The sequence below is a fragment of the Artibeus jamaicensis genome, unplaced genomic scaffold, assembly GCF_021234435.1.
Source record: "Artibeus jamaicensis isolate MK-2021 breed Jamaican fruit bat unplaced genomic scaffold, CSHL_Jam_final contig_463, whole genome shotgun sequence".
NCBI classification, from domain to species: Eukaryota; Metazoa; Chordata; class Mammalia; order Chiroptera; family Phyllostomidae; genus Artibeus; species Artibeus jamaicensis.
This window is the reverse complement of record NW_026521841.1, coordinates 2318343-2332471: the sequence shown is the minus strand read 5'-3', so window position 1 is coordinate 2332471 and position 14129 is coordinate 2318343. Positions and strand designations below refer to the sequence as shown.

The window sequence follows — 14129 nt, the reverse complement described above, 5'->3', positions numbered from 1 at the left end:
GATGGCATATAGACAGTACCATATGTTAAACCACGACATAGGAAGAAATCACCAAGGAAATGTGTGTAGATTTCTAAATAGGAGCTTCTAGAAATTGAGCCTTTAGTCCTCTAAATTGTAAACATGAGGGAGAGGAAAGAACCAGCAACTGAGACTTAGGAGATACAGATAAAAAGGTAGCCAACTGACTGATGGGAAGAAAGTCACAGAGAAAATAACCAACTTTGTCAAATGCTACTAGTGAGTCAAGTAAGATGCAGACTGAAAATTGAACACTGGAGCAATGTGAAAACCTTTGGTGACCATAATTGGAAAACTTTTGATGGAGTGTAGGGGTGAAAACCCCAACTCCAGGAGGATAGTAGGAAAGGGACAGGAAATGTGAACAACTCTTTCAAGAAGTTTAGCAGCAAGAGGAAGGAGAGAAATGGGTCAGTAGTGGGATGGGGAAATGGAGTCCAGACAAGAGATGTATGTGTGTTTGTTTTAATGGGAGAAATAAGAGTGTTTCCCAGAGAAGGGGGAAATGGATAATGCAGGAGAATAGAGAATTGCTATAGCAATACTCTTGAATATGAAAGAGGGGATGCTCAGAGAGTGCCAAAGAAGTTGGACCCAAGGAAGAACATACCAAGGCACATCATAATTACATTAGCCAAGATTCAAATGAAGGAGAGAATCCTAGAAGCAGCAAGAGATAAGGGGACAGTCACCTACAAAGGAGTGCCCATCAGACTGTCAGCTGATTTCTCAAAAGAGACCTTACAGGCAAGAAGGGGCTGGAAAGAGGTATTCCAAGTCATGAAATCGAAAGACCTACAACCAAGATTGATCTATCCAGCAAAGCTTTCATTTAGAATGAATGTAAGGGCAGATAAAGTGCTTCTCAGATAAGGTCAAATTCAAGGAGTTCATCATCACCAAGCCCTTATTATATGAAATGTTAAAAGGACTTATCTAAGAAAAAGAAGATAAAAAAGATGAACAGTGAAAGGACAGCAAACTCACAGTTATTAACAACCACACCTAAAACCAAAGCAAACTAAGAGGACAGCTAGATCAGGAGCAGAACCATAGACATGAAGATCTCCAGGAGGGTTAGCAACAGGGGAGTGGGAGGAGGAGCGGGGGAAGAAGATATAGAGAATAAGTAGCATAGCCGGTAGGTAGAAAATAGATGGGGGGGAGGGCAAGAATAGTATGGGAAATATAGAATCTAAAGAACTTGTGACACATGGACATGAACTAAAGAGGGGGAGGGGGTATTCAGGGTGGAGGGGAATGAAGGGGAGGGAATGGGACAACTGTAATGGCATAATCAATAAAACATTTAAAAAGAAGAAAGAAGACAATTTGAAGGCAATATAGGTTGTATAATTAGAAATGATCATGGGGAATTCACAAGTGTATTAAAATAACTTGTCCATCTGTGGAGTTAAGGAAAGCCTTCCCAGAAGTAATCATCTCTGAGGTGTATCTTGAGGGATAAATAAGAATTAGCGAGATACCCTCAAAGAGCAGGCATAAGACATGATAAGTGAATGAATGCAGTAACAACCATATATTACATAACTTTATATATGTGAAATGTCTAGAATAATCAAATCTATAAAAACAATATAGATTTGTGGTTCAGTAGACTTAGGAAATGGGCAAGGGGTTGGGGAGCGACTGCTGATAGATGCAGGATTTCTTCTGGGAGTGCTGAAAATATTCTTTTTTTAAATTTTAATATATTTTATTGATTTTTTCTATTACAGTTGTTCCTTTTTTTTCCTCCCTTTTATTCCCCTTCACTCTGCATTTCCCCTCCCACTAGCATTTCCCCACCTTCATTCATGTTCATGGGTCATATATACAAGTTCTTTGACTTCTCCATTTCCCATACTATTAACCTCCCGCTGTCTGTTTTGTACCTACTATGTATGTTTCCTATTTCCCATACCTTTCCCCTCATTTCCCCCCTCCCCTTTCCTGCTGATAACCCTCCACGTGATCTCCATTTCTCTGATTCTATTCCTGTTCTCGTTGTTTGCTTAATTCATTTTTGTTTTTGTTTTAGGTGTGGTTGTTAATAACTGTGAGTTTGTTGTCCTTTTGTTCATATTTTTTATCATCTTCTTTTTCTTAAATAAGTCCTTTTAACATTCCATATAATAAGGGCTTGGTGATGATGAACTCCTTTAACTTGATCTTATCTGAGAAGCACTTTATCTGCCTTCCATTCTAAATGATAGCTTTGCTAAATAGAGTAATCTTGGATGTAGGTCCTTGCCTTTCATGACTTGGAATACTTCTTTCCGGCCCCTTCTTGCCTGCAAGATTTCTTTTGAGAAATCAGCAGAGAATGTTATAGGAACTCCTTCATAGGTAACTGTCCCCTTTCCTCTTGCTACTTTTATTTAAAATTCTCTCCTTGTCTTTAATCTTAGGTAATGTTCTTATGATGTGCTTTGGTGCATGCTTCCTTGGATCCAAACTTCTTTGGGACTCTGAGCTTCCTGGGCTTCCTGGAAGTCTATTTCCTTCGCCAGATTGGGGAAGTTCTTCATTATATTTTCAGATATGTTTTCAGTTTCTTGCTCTTCCTCTTCTCCTTCTGGCACCCCTGTGACTCAGATGTTGGGACATTTAAGTGGTCCCTGAGGTTCCTGAGCTTCTCCTCATTTTCTTGAATTCTTGTTTCTTCCTTCTATTCTGTTTGAATATTTATTTCTTCCTTTTGTTACCAACTATTGACTTGAGTTCCAGTTTCCTTCCCTTCACTGTTGGTTCTCTGTACATTTTCCTTTATTTCACTTTTCATAGCCTTCACTTTTTTCCCTATTTTGCAACCATACTCAACCATGTCTCTGAGCAGCCTGATTACCTGTGTTTTGAACTGTGTATCTGATAGTTTGGCTGTCTTTTCATCACTTAGTTTTATTTGTTCTGGAGCTTTGATCTGTTCTTTCATTTGGGCCATATATTTTTTTTGTCTCAGCATGCCTGTTATGTAGTAAGGGGTGGAGCCTTAGGTATTCACCAGGGTGGGGCAACCCAGTTGACTTTGGTGTGGTGCTGTATGCGGGGGAGGGGTCCGAGAGGGATCAGATCTGCTTGCTTAGCTCTCCAAGGGCTTTCAGTCACTTCCTCCACTACCCACAAGCAAATTGGGCCCTTCTGGTGCTGATTCCTAGGTGGGTGGGTTTGTGTACATTGTATCTCCAGTGAACTCCTGTGAGGCTGGGAGTTTCTACTGCTGCCTCAACCCCTACAAGTTTTTTCACTCAGAGGTTTGAGGCTGTATTTCCCCACACTGGATCACTGGGTTGCATGGTCTGTCTTGCTGCCCAGTTGTGCCTCCCAGTTTATCTGCACACAAATGTGGGACCACCTGCTGTGTCAGATGCCACCTTGCTGGCTCTGGTCCTCCAGCAGCCGCCTTGCCACGAATCTTCTCCACTCGGCTGCCCATCTTCGCCCCTCCTGCCAGTTGGGATGAATGTTTCTTCTGTAACTCCTCAGTTGTCTTGGATTTCATAGAGTTCGATTTTGTGGCAATTATGGTTATTTTTTGTTTTTTTTAATTTGTTGTCTTTTTTTTTTTGGTTGTGCAAGGAGGCAATGTGTATCTACCTACACCTCCATCTTGGCTAGGTTCGAAAATATTCTAAAATTAAATAATAGCGATGTTTGTATGATTCTTTCACTACAGTAAAAATGATTGAAGTATGCACCTTGATTGGGTAAAGTATATGGTATGTAAATTATATCCCAGTAAAGCTGTTTCTAGAAAGCTGAGGGAGTAACAGAAATTCAGTAATACTTATGAACATTTACTACATATAAAGCTATAAGCCAGGTTATAGAGATATTGTGATTAATGAGTTAAAATTAATTGGCAAAGCTTCTGTTCCTCTTGGCACTTACAATCTAGCATGCAGTGACATAGAGGCATGAGAAAATATATCTAATTGTGGTACGTAACATGCCATTTATTAAGTCCTGTTATTTAAAATTTACTTTTCTGAGTTAACATTTTAATTTAAATTATGGTTCTTTATATACTATTTAATATCAGCATACAAAAAAAGCATACTTCATGTGTATACAAAGGATAGATTATAAATGAAGGAAATTACAAGCTATTTATTTTTGTATTTTTAAGCCTAATGGTGGTATTCCACATGATAATCTTGTTCTAATCAGAATGAAGCCTGATGAAAATGGAAGATTTGGATTCAATGTAAAGGTAATCTAAATTTTATATTGTAATCAATTTATAAATTAAGATGTGTCTGTTTGCTAATACTTGACTCATATTTGATTTGCTCTGGGTTTAAGGGAGGATATGATCAGAAGATGCCTGTGATTGTGTCCCGAGTAGCCCCAGGAACACCTGTGAGTTATCTAAATCTTACAAGTAAATCCTATTTTCAAGAAAGTATACTTATTTGATTTTTATTAGTTTAATAAGTAAAGGAAATAATAAAATCATTTCTTTTAATATGTCAGGTATTTAATGCTGTTGGCCGAATATTTAAATTGTTAAAAAGTTAGTTTTTATTTATTCTGTCTATAAGAGTTTTTAAAATCCTTGTCTTTACAAAGAAGCAGTTTATGACTTTGTGCTTCTAAAGTGTTGGTAGATTCTAACAGCATAACCCTTTAAACAGCAAAATGTAAACAGATATATCTTTTATTCATTTTGCTATTTTATTTGCTTATTTTTCATTTAGAATTCTTTACTTACATTCTGTTTGTCTTCTGATGTTTAAAAAAAAATTACTTGAAATAGAAATAGTACCAGTGATTATTTTTTCCTTCTAAGGACAATTTTTTTAACTTTTTATTATAAACATTCTAAACAGAAATAGAGAAAATATTTTCGGTACCCATTCAGCTTCAGCACTCATGAACCTTATGCTCATCATAAGGACACCTCTTAATTATTGCTGCCTTATCTTTATTACTCTTATATGTAGCGCTTTTCCATTTGTGTTGTTGCATACTCTACCTAAATGGTCTTCAAGGACATTTTAGTCAGCAGCATAAGAGAAAGATGCCAGATGTGCCTCTTTTATTTTGGTGCTTTTCAGCAACCTCAAAGTTGGTTTGAAGACTACAGCCAAGATTAATTAAGGATATTATAACATACGATGTTAGTTTTTAAGAACTTTGTTAGGTGCAAATAACAGGGTACTTACTTGTAGAATATCTCTAGTTTAAGCATAAATATAGCTTCTCCTTAGAAAACCATCATAATTCCACATATTAAAAGGTATATATTCAAGGATCGAGGTTAATAAAATACATAGTTCTTACTGCTCCATCAAGAAAAAAAATTATCGACTTCCGGCCAAGATGGAGGCGTAGGAGGAAACACTGTGCCTCCTCGTACAACCAAGTTTAAAGACAACAAAGTTTTAGTAACAAAAACTCAACCAAAACACAGAAAATTAAACTGTACAGAGTCCGACAACAAACCATTCATCCAGACTGGTAAGAGGGGCAGAGTCAGCAGCTGGCAGAGTGGGATTGGGAAGGAAAAAGTGACCAGACAGACCCTGGAGCACAGGCAGTAGTTGGCAGATCCCAGGCGTGGTATGGCAACGGGTGGTCCAGGGAGGGTCCAAGGTGGCTGGCTGACTGTGGTCACACATTCGTCTGCAGATAAACCAGGCAAAGGAGCGAGCAGAGCAGTAAGACCACACAGGCTAGGACTCCAGTGACAGGAATTAAAGCCTAAAAGCACCAATTGGGAAAACTTTCGGGGTCCAGGTGCTGGGAGAAGCTCCCAGGCTCACCAAGGGTTTCTTGGATAGACCCATAGGGTTCTGGAAGGTGCACAGGCCCACACACCTGAGAGCCGGCACCAGGGGGGGCCTAGTTTGCTTGCGGGAAGCAGCAGAGGGGACCAAAATCCAAGAGACAGCAGAACAAACTCCACTTCCCCTCTCTGACTCCACCCCCACATACAGCATCACAACCCAGCCAACTGGGTTGCCCAGCCCTAGTGAACACCTAAGGCTCTGCCCCTCATATGTAACAGGCGCTAACAGACCAAAACATTATGGCTTAAGATGAAAAGCTCAAAGCCCCAGAGCCAATACTTCTAAGCAACCAAGAGATAGCCAACCTATCAGATGCCCAGTTCAAAACACTGGTGATCAGGATGCTCACAGAACTGGTTGATTTTAGTCCCAAATTAGAGGAACAACTGAAAGCTAAACTAATTGAAATGAAGGAAAATGCACAGGAAACCAATAGTGATGGAAAGGAAACTGGGACTCAAATCAAAGGAGTGGACCAGAAGGAAGAAAGAAACAACCAAACAGAAAAGAATGAAGAAACAAGAATTCAAACAAATGAGGAGAGGCTTAGGAACCTCCAGGACATCTTTAAACGCTCCAACATCCGAATTATAGGGGTACCAGAAGAGGAAGGGGAAGAGCAACAGGTGGAAAACTTATTTGAACAAATAATGAAGGAGAACTTCACCAATATGGCAAAGACAAATAGACTTCTAGGAAATCCAGGAAGCTCAGAGAGTGCCAAAGAATTTGGACCCAAGGAGGAACACACCAAGGCACATCATAATTATATTAGCCAAGATTAAAATGAAGGACAGAATCCTAGAAGCAGCAAGAGATAAGGGGACAGTCACCTACAAAGGAGTTCCCATCAGCCTGTCAGCTGATTTCTCAAAAGAGACCTTACAGGCAAGAAGGAGCTGGAAAGAAGTATTCCAAGTCATGAAAAGCAAGGTCCTCCATCCAAGATTGCTCTGTCCAGCAAAGCTTTCATTTAGAATGAATGTAAGGGCAGATAAAGTGCTTCTCAGATAAGGTCAAATTCAAGGAGTTCATCATCACCAAGCTCTATTATATGAAATGTTAAAGAGACTTATCTAAGAAAAAGGAGATAAAACATATGAACAGTGAAAGGACAGCAAACTCACAGTTATTAACAACCCCACCTAAAACAAAAGCAAACTAAGAGGACAGCTAGATCAGGAGCAGAACCATAGAAATGGAGATCTCATGGAGGGTTAGCAACAGGGCAGTGGGAGGAGGAGAAGGGGGAAGAAGATACAGAAAATAAGTAGCATAGCTGGTAGGTAGAAAATAGACAGGGGGGAGGGTAAGAATAGTATGGGAAATATAGAATCTAAAGAACTTGTGACACATGGACATGAACTAAATGGGGGGAGTGGTGGGGGAGGGGTATGCATGGTGGAGGGGAATGAAGGGGAGAAATGGGACAACTGTAATGGCATAATCAATAAAATATATTAAAAAAGAAAAAAAGAAAAATTATCATGGAGCTATATATAGGTATTTCATGAAACCCAAGGACAGGAATATACTCAGACCTCTAGAAAGAACTCATCTGTTACTATTTTTTAATCTCTAGTTTTTTATGTGAATGTTCCATTCTCTCTCAGTACAAACCTTTTGTGCATTGAATCGGCCTCCTCTCACAAGCCACTCCAAATACATTAGTTTGAATAAAAGCAGTGTAATTAGCGGTAGCTTCAGGTCAAATCCTGTAACATCACTACCAGGCACACTGTACCTTCAGATATAATTATGACTTCTAAATCTCAGCTAAATAGAAATTGTATAGCTACTACTGTTTTGTTCCTCAGTCTATGTGGTAGGATATGACTGCTAGTAACTTCCACATTTACGTATTACCAGCTCAGCACCCCATTGTGATTAAGTTTGTACAAATAACAGACTCCTGGGGAAGAAACCAAGCAGAGATCCAGTTTGGATCCAGTGTCCTCTTTTAAAGGACATAATGTATATAATGGATATAATGTATATAAAGGATATAATGTATAAAATGACTCTTGAATCTATTATGCATATGAAGGATGGGGATAAAGATGGGAGAAATAATCCAACATTATTTGTTTAATGTATATTTAATGGGAAATATGTATGTGTTTGAAACTGCAGATGAATAGGTGAAAGATTGCTAAATTCTCATCAAGTAGAAAGATATCTCTAAAATAGAAAACTAAAGGAAAAATAGGGGTGCTATGTAAAGATACTACATTCTATGATGTAAAGATACAAAAGATACAGCTAAAATGCTGAAAGAGGTTCAGCATTTTAGAGACAGGCAAATGGTAGGGTAGAACGCAAGAAATGATTTCTGGTCTTCATTTTATAGACCTAGTTAACTCTTTAAACCAGCAGTGTCAAATTTATTTTCACTGAGGGCCACATCACCCTTATAGTTGCCTTCAAAGAGCCGAATGTAATTTCAGGACTGTATAAGTGTAACTGCACCTTAACAGTTAAGTAAGAGCTTGGTGCTGCCACCAGGTAGGAACAAGGTACCAGGCCAGATAAAACAGGGTGGAGGGTCAGATTTGGCCCTTGGGCCTTGTGTTTGCCACCTGTGCTTTAAACTGTGATGTTTGACTTTGCTAAAAACAAAAATTTAAACTAAAACTTATTAAATCAAATATATTTCTTTTGACCTGACAGTTCTACTTTTTAGTAAAGGTCTCTAATGAAACAGTTGGACTAGAGAACAAAAGATGCACACAGGTGTTCACTTTAGTATTGTTTATAACATTTAAAAATTGGGGAAGTCAGACTTACATCATTTGAACTGATGAAATAAATTATGTGTTGCTTTGCAGCTATTGACATAGGTAATGTAGCTCTATACTTATATGGAAATATGTTCATAAAAAGCTATTATAAGATGAGTGTTGTAATTCCACATGTATGTTTGATCCAGTTTTTTAAATTGTGAGTTATGTGCATTTTAAAAGCCTAGAAACGTGCTTAAAACATTGATAGTTTTTCATCAGGTTAGTGGGATTAATAAATCTTTTTTTGTTAAGTCAATTGTAATAGTCAGTGAATGACACAAAAGAAACATTGATTTTTCTGAGCAGTGAATATGGATGGTTTTCAGTTAAATAAAGGATATTCAGGGAATCTTCTATAGATGGTTCATTTCCAAACAGAATTCTCTACCTCTAAATTTTGAGTATATAAAAATTTTTGCCTATACAAATTATTGTTATATATTTTTTTCTGCCACACAGAACAATGGTCCATATACATTGGCTAAATTTAGAACAAATTAAAGCAATAGAAATTTATCAATTTTCTGTTACTTTACTAGTTTAGAGACCATCACAGTCTTCCACTTAGAAACCCCATTTTAAGTGATGGTGGGAAAACAGGGTGTTAAATATTTTAATATCTTTTTTTTATATTGGACTTCTTCTGAAATGGATAAAATAATTCTCAAAGTAATATTTTAGTTTCTATGTGATCATCTTCGAGCCAACAGCTGTTGCTCCAACAAAATTTATGTTAATTGTATATTGTTCATCTGACTTCCCAGGTCATAATGATATGCTAATAAAAATTGTAAACATACCATATTTTTAAGACTTATAAAATACACCAGACCATAAGACACACTTAGATTTTAGAGGAAGAAAATAGGGGGAAAATTTTCAAGCAAAAAAATGTGGTAAAATATTTAACAACCTGTGAACCCTCTCCACTGCTGCCCCCCTACACACACACACAGCAAGCCAGGTAAACTACATTTGGACTATAAGATGTACCCCACCTTTCCTCCCAGATTAGGGGGTGTGTCTTCTAGCCTGAAAAGTATGGTACCTAAAAAAGCAGGTTAAGCATGAGAGAGTTTCCTCCAGTGATAATGGGTTTAAAAAGAAATCTGTGCATGTTATAGCATATTAGTTAATATTGCCCTTTTAGCCTCAATCCTGTGGAAATATCAGTGGATGTATGCAAGGTACAGTTAGAGATTCATGACTATCTTCTCCCTAACACATAGACTATCTCCTCCTTTCATTAACTATACTATCCACAGATCAAGGTGAGAGGATAACTTTTGTTGTTATAACCCATTATGTCTCTCCCAGTACTACTAATATCTCCCAATTTACCACTCTTTGGGTATCTTGAAGACATTTACAAAAACTTAGACCAAACTGGTGCACATGCAAAAGCATGACACTGCTAATGCGCAGAAGGAGTATGTGAATGTCATCTGCTTCACTACAAGCACTAGAAGAAGCAGCAGGTGGAAAGAATTGTCAAAAACCTAATTTTGAATTCTTCATATTTTAACAGTTTGCATAAATATATCAGTTTTGTCTTTACAGCTCTTTGAAATAATTAGGGCAGATATCTGCTCCATTTTCAGAGTTTCAGATGTCTGAGATCACACATTCTGTAAACAGCAGAGGAAGAGCATGGCTTCTAAACCAGTGCTCTTTTTCACCAATGGGAATATCATGTTGTATTTTATTGACTTTGTATTTGTAGTGAATTTGAGTAGTCATGCTTTTATTTCTTCAAGCTTTTGCCACAGGAAGTATCTTTTTGTGCGAGATCCAACCCCATCGTTTCCTTCTCTGTCTGACCAATCATCCTTCAAACTTGACTCTCATACGTGCTGTCCATATTTCTGTTTATCTCTTCTATTTTAATGGTTTTCTCAATCAAATGCAGGAAGTCATCACTTTGCACAGTTGTACAGGACCATAAAAATGACCCTTAAGCTGAAACTGTGCAAAGTGACCTTGCTAATCAATGGGGAAACTATGGTTGGTTCTACGAACTTTAAATTTTATATCAAAACATTAAAATATCTTAATTATTTAAATAAATCTATTGGGAAATGAAAAATAATAAAACTAGTACTGATTTAGTGTTTGGTAAGTCTAAATATTAGAAACACAGAGAATTTTAAGTATTTTATTTCTTTGTAAAAACTAAGCACAAGTAGTTTGAATAGGCTTTGTATCCTTCATGTCATTTAACTTAAAATACAGAGTGAGCATTCTTCTTTACCTTGGCAAATTGTCATAATCCTTTCTAAGTTTGAATTTACTTCCAGTGTTTTGTCCTCTTCACTTTTAATATTGTAAAGTATTTCCAAGAGTTTCTTTAATAAAAAGTTTTATGGCAGGATCATGTCCTCACAGACATCTTTATCCTTTTTATTACAATCACTGTCGTCATTTATATTGATAAGTTCACCTGCACTAAATCCCTTTCTCTGTATATATATAGTCTCTTACACAATAGTAGTGTATATTTTCATCATCAGCTCTTTCTTCTCTAACTTCATTTATATTGTCACTTTTTGTTCCTTTGCTGCACTTTTAACTTTTTTGGTTAGTTTTCTCTTTAGATTATTCATTTTTTCGTGGGTTTATCATTGGGAGACAAAGAGGCAACACAAGTACACACTTTGTTGTCTCTGCATGAAGTGAATAAGAGATGCACAGTGACAAATTACCAACAGACATTAAAAGAAGTGATGTGTTTGGTCACTGATCAAGATGTATGTCTATTATTTATGTAGTGATTTTTGAACTGTTATGGTACCAGCAAAGATTGTATTTTATGCAATTATTTACAATGAATACACAAATAATAACTGAAATTTGTACCATGTTGTTAAGAGATGGGTGTTATTTGACTAAACTGTGGTAACTGAAATTTGTGCATATCTGACAGTGCAAAGTGAAGGCTGACTGTATCTAGTCACCTTGCGAGATAACTAGTCTTACCTGTATGGCTATGCACATAATAGAGCATCAGGGGAAAAGTTGTTGAATAAAGAAGGAAAAAAATAAGGTATCTTCAAGGGAAAGCTAGATTTATATTCTTTTTTTTTAAGTAGGTGAGTGAATGGATAGATGCTTTGCTATATGTAATTTTAGTTTTCATACTACCGAATTTATAAACATAAATTTTGTGCTTTAACTTTTAGAAAGCTATGTACTAATCTGAAACCTTATTTGCATTACATTGCAGGCTGACCTCTGTGTCCCTCGATTGAATGAAGGGGACCAAGTTGTATTGATCAATGGTCAGGACATTGCAGAATATACCCATGATCAGGTTGTCCTGTTTATTAAAGCTATCTGTGAGAGACATTCTGGGGAACTCGTACTTCTAGTTCGACCGAATGGTAAGTACTCTTTGGAGAACTGAATATTTTTCATAATTATTAGTATCTATTACTGGACATGGTGATCGGAGTAGGCTTTTTAAAACGTAACTCATGTCACTTTCCTGTTCAAAGCACAGTAGTAGCTTCCATCCACACTTGGAATAAAATCTAAATTCTAGGTCTCCTTACCTACCACTCAGCCTTGCTCACTCTATTTTGTGCTGACTTTCTGCCTAAAACACTGTTTCCTGATTTTAGTATGACTTGTACCCTCACTCCCTTCTGATCTCTGCTCAAATGTCATCCTCAGAAAGTCCTTCCTGCCTGGCTACCATAGCTAAAGTGGCCTTCTTCTTCCCCCACTTGCTCTAGTAGTTGTAGTATATAATCAATAAATAATTGTTGAATAAACAAGTAAATTTGAATTTTGTTCCACTTTTAGAAAATTCTAACAAGCTTTAGCTAAAACATTTTTTATTTAATCTTGTCTATATTTTTGGTAGAGAATGCCTCGTAGCCTAATCGGGTCATCTCCTGCTCTGAACAGCTGTTGTGTTTGTCCAGAGTCAGAGTCGCAGGCTTACAGAAACCCTCATACTGTAAGCTCTGGCTTCGTTGCTGACTACTTGAGTTCCTTTATAATAATCTCAAGAACATGCTGCTGATGTGGAGCAGTCATTGGCTCCCAAAGTAGTCATTCCTTCTTTGTATAGCTTCAACTATTAATCAAACTAACAATTTAACTTCCTTCAGTCCTAATTGTTCCTAATTCTATCACTTTGTGTTATACAGAATAAGTTTAATCCTTCCTTCAGTTTTTTGACAAGAGGTGATTTTATCAGAAATTCTCCCTCTTTCCTCCAGTTCGTTAATCCCAGATCTTTCAGCCAGTGTTCATATGGCATTGTTTCAAGTTTCTGCAACTTTATTATTCTCCTCTGAGAAAAAATTCTTATATGCCTATATCCCAGCATTATACATATTCTTCTAGCTTTGTTCTGAATAGTTTGCTATTATTCATAGTTTTAGCCACAAGAGTAACTAATGGTTAATGCCATGTTACCAGTTGCTGAACATAGGGAAATAAAATGTAATTAGAATTCTATTTTTATTTTTATTTATTTTTTTAAATATTTTATTTATTTATATTTAGAGGGGAGGGGAAGAGAAACATCAATGTATGGTTGCCTTTCGTGCGTCCCCTGCTGGGAACTGGCCTGCAGGGAACTCATCTGCAACCCCGGCATGTGCCGTGACTGGGAATCGAACCGCCATTCTCTGGTTGGCAGGCCTGTGCTCAATCCACTGAGCTACACCAGCCAGGGCCTAGAATTCTATTTTTACACCATACTCAACCCTGTAAAATTTGCAAGAAAAAAATTGCAAAACTAATCTTGCCTGTTAGATACAAATAGGCATTTTCATTTCATCTTCTCTACTTTGTGGTTTTTTTGCTTTCATGATACAGAATTTGCTTTCTAGGAAAATTTAGGGGATTTCAACACAGCATTCTGTTTTGAATTTTCAAAGACCTCAGTCATTTAGATCTGACATTTAGGTGATTTATTATTAGGCATCTTTTGTCACATAAAGCCACTTAAATTTTATACTAAGAATAACATTCTCTTTATTTTGTTTTGTTTTCTCTTGATAATAGATGCTAAAGAACTTAATAATCATTTTTAAATGCTTTTCATATACCTGAACTCTTTTGTATATATATTTTTTAATTTTTTAAAGATTTTATTTATTCATCTTTAGAGGGGAAGGGAAGGAGCGAGGGAGAGAAACATCAATGTATGGTTGCCTTTTGTGCGTCCCCTGCTGGGAACTGGCCTGCAGGGAACTGGCCTGCAACCCAGGCATGTGCCCTGACTGGGAATCGAACCACAATTCTCTGGTTCGCAGGCCCGTGCTCAATCCATTGAGCTACACCAGCCAGGGCTCTTTTGTATATTTTTATTTAATCTTTACAGTCATCTAATGCACCAAATGACTTACCCCATTTTATAGATGAAGATACTTTGGCACCTAGACATTGAGTTATCTGCTCACAAATGCATGACTAGTACAGACCCAGAATATGAACAAAAGTCCCTATAATGGAAGTCTTAACCTTTTTGCAGTTCCTCATCTATACTTTAAATTTGGAGAAGAACCCACCTGTG

The 14129-nt window shown here is 37.1% G+C and overlaps 1 protein-coding gene across 3 annotated transcripts in view; it reads left to right on the top strand.

Moving 5' to 3' along the window:
- PTPN4 (protein tyrosine phosphatase non-receptor type 4) overlaps positions 1 to 14129 on the top strand; it is a 310447-nt gene that overhangs the window by 254146 nt on the left and 42172 nt on the right. For all 3 annotated transcript variants that reach the window (XM_053666547.1, XM_037146314.2, XM_037146329.2), the window contains 3 exons: positions 4151 to 4234; positions 4327 to 4383; positions 11823 to 11979. In XM_053666547.1, coding sequence (XP_053522522.1) covers positions 4151 to 4234; positions 4327 to 4383; positions 11823 to 11979 — 298 coding nt within the window. The remainder of the gene's footprint in view (positions 1 to 4150; positions 4235 to 4326; positions 4384 to 11822; positions 11980 to 14129) is intronic.